The sequence below is a fragment of the Gavialis gangeticus genome, unplaced genomic scaffold (assembly GCF_001723915.1).
Source record: "Gavialis gangeticus isolate Ggan-Ray unplaced genomic scaffold, GavGan_comp1, whole genome shotgun sequence".
Lineage (NCBI taxonomy): Eukaryota > Metazoa > Chordata > Crocodylia > Gavialidae > Gavialis > Gavialis gangeticus.
Window position 1 is genome coordinate 1,112,453 of NW_017729003.1, and position 1,829 is coordinate 1,114,281.

Below are 1,829 nucleotides of genomic sequence, written 5' to 3' on the forward strand. Positions count from 1 at the left end.
CCAACTATTCTCCTTAGCTCGTTGAAGTTTGCCCTCCTAAAATCTAGGGCTGCTGCCTTGCTGCAGGCCTTTGCTACCTTGCACTGGATGGTGAATTCCAGCAGGCAATGATCACTGTCACCCAGGTGGTGAGGGGGCTGCGGGTGCTCGACCAGGTCATCTCCCGTGGCCAGCACCAGGTCCAACAAGGTGTCTCCCCTGGTGGGGCTGTGCACCTCTTGGGTTAGATGGAGGTCCTGAATTCTGGTTAAGAACCTACATGAGCGGTCAAACCTGGCTGACTGCTTTTCCCAGCAGATGTCCGGGAAGTTCAGGTTCCCCATGACTACCACATCCTTAGACTTCACAACCTCCGTGAGCTGACCTAAGAATTCCTGGTCGAGTTCTTCGCCTTGGTTGGGAGGTCTGTAGTTGACCCCCACCGTTAATTCTCTTTCCCCGTGACTGCCTTGTATTCTAACCCAAAGCACTTCAAACTTGTTGTTTTCTTAATATTTTTATATGGCTATCCCTACCTACTAATGTTTTTCAAAAACCTTTTCAGCAGGGCAGAAAATGGCTATAAACCAGTTCTAGCAAATGCACAAAGCAAACAGATTTTTCATTAATTTTAGTCACAGCGATCTTACGCCTTAGTGGTAATTATACTAGGCACAGAACTTTCAGACAAAACATGACTTTTAAAGTTGATTATTCCTCCTTAAAATTATTTGTTTTCAGTATTAAAACGAAGTAAAGCTATCTGATTTAAAAATTATATTTAATAAAGCAGCAAAAATGCTGCAATACAAGCATGTGGATGGTATTCAGTAGACTGGTGGCACTCAAGTCAGCAGAATGTGAGTTCTTACATAACAATATCAGTTAATCACATCAGTCTTTCTTTCAGTGTCCATAAAACCTTAATACTTTTATTTTTCAGGAGTACTTCTGTACGGTCCTCCAGGTTGTGGTAAAACTCTCATTGCCAAAGCTACAGCAAAGGAAGCAGGTTGTCGATTTATTAATCTCCAACCTTCAACACTGACTGACAAATGGTATGGGGAGTCTCAGAAACTGGCTGCTGCAGTCTTCTCCCTTGCTATGAAGCTCCAACCGTCCATCATTTTTATTGATGAAATAGGTAAAACAATATATCTATATATAGTCATAGAAAGGAAAGATTAAATGCCAACTTAAAATTTGATAGGTATATTAATTTATTACCAAGGTCTACCAAAAGTGATGGTAGTGCAGTAAGAAATACAACCTGTGTTGAACAACAGTTGTGTATAGTTGCATGTTTCTGCATTTTTTTTTTTTTATTTGCATAAAATGTCAAAAAAAAATAGATATTGATGCAGAAGAGCCACCAATTTTCCATCTCCTTTAGACTAACTGTCATTTAGGAAGCCCATATTTAGAGAAGAAAAGCTTTCCTGGAAGTGCATGACTGTTGCTAGAAGATCTGAATTAATGTTGGTCTCATCTTGATAAATATTGAGGAAGGGGACTGGGGGAAAACAAGAAATGGCTAGATAGATGTAATAAAACAAAAACGAATGAAAGAGAGAAAAAAATAGAGACTTTATAGTGGTGAAAAATCCTTATTTTTAGAGAAAGCAGTGAAGAGAATTTTGGGATTACTGACTTGCAAGTTATAAATCCAAGATTAATGAGAAAATAACACTTCAGTTAAAATTGTTCATTTTCTTCCCTCAAGCATATATTACAATAACTCATGGGCCTTGGAGGAAAACAATTCACTGTGAAGATATAGTAAAGCTACTTCACGCTGCTTATAGTCACTTTTTCCAGTGATGTTTGTTTGTTTGTTTGTTTGTTTGTTT

The 1,829-nt window shown here is 38.7% G+C and overlaps 1 protein-coding gene across 1 annotated transcript in view; it reads left to right on the forward strand.

Annotated features, from left to right (window-relative positions):
• Window positions 1-1,829, forward strand: part of ATAD1 (ATPase family, AAA domain containing 1) — a 34,508-nt gene that overhangs the window by 13,838 nt on the left and 18,841 nt on the right. The window contains exon 5 of the mRNA XM_019507753.1: window positions 923-1,123. Coding sequence (XP_019363298.1) covers window positions 923-1,123 — 201 coding nt within the window. The remainder of the gene's footprint in view (window positions 1-922; window positions 1,124-1,829) is intronic.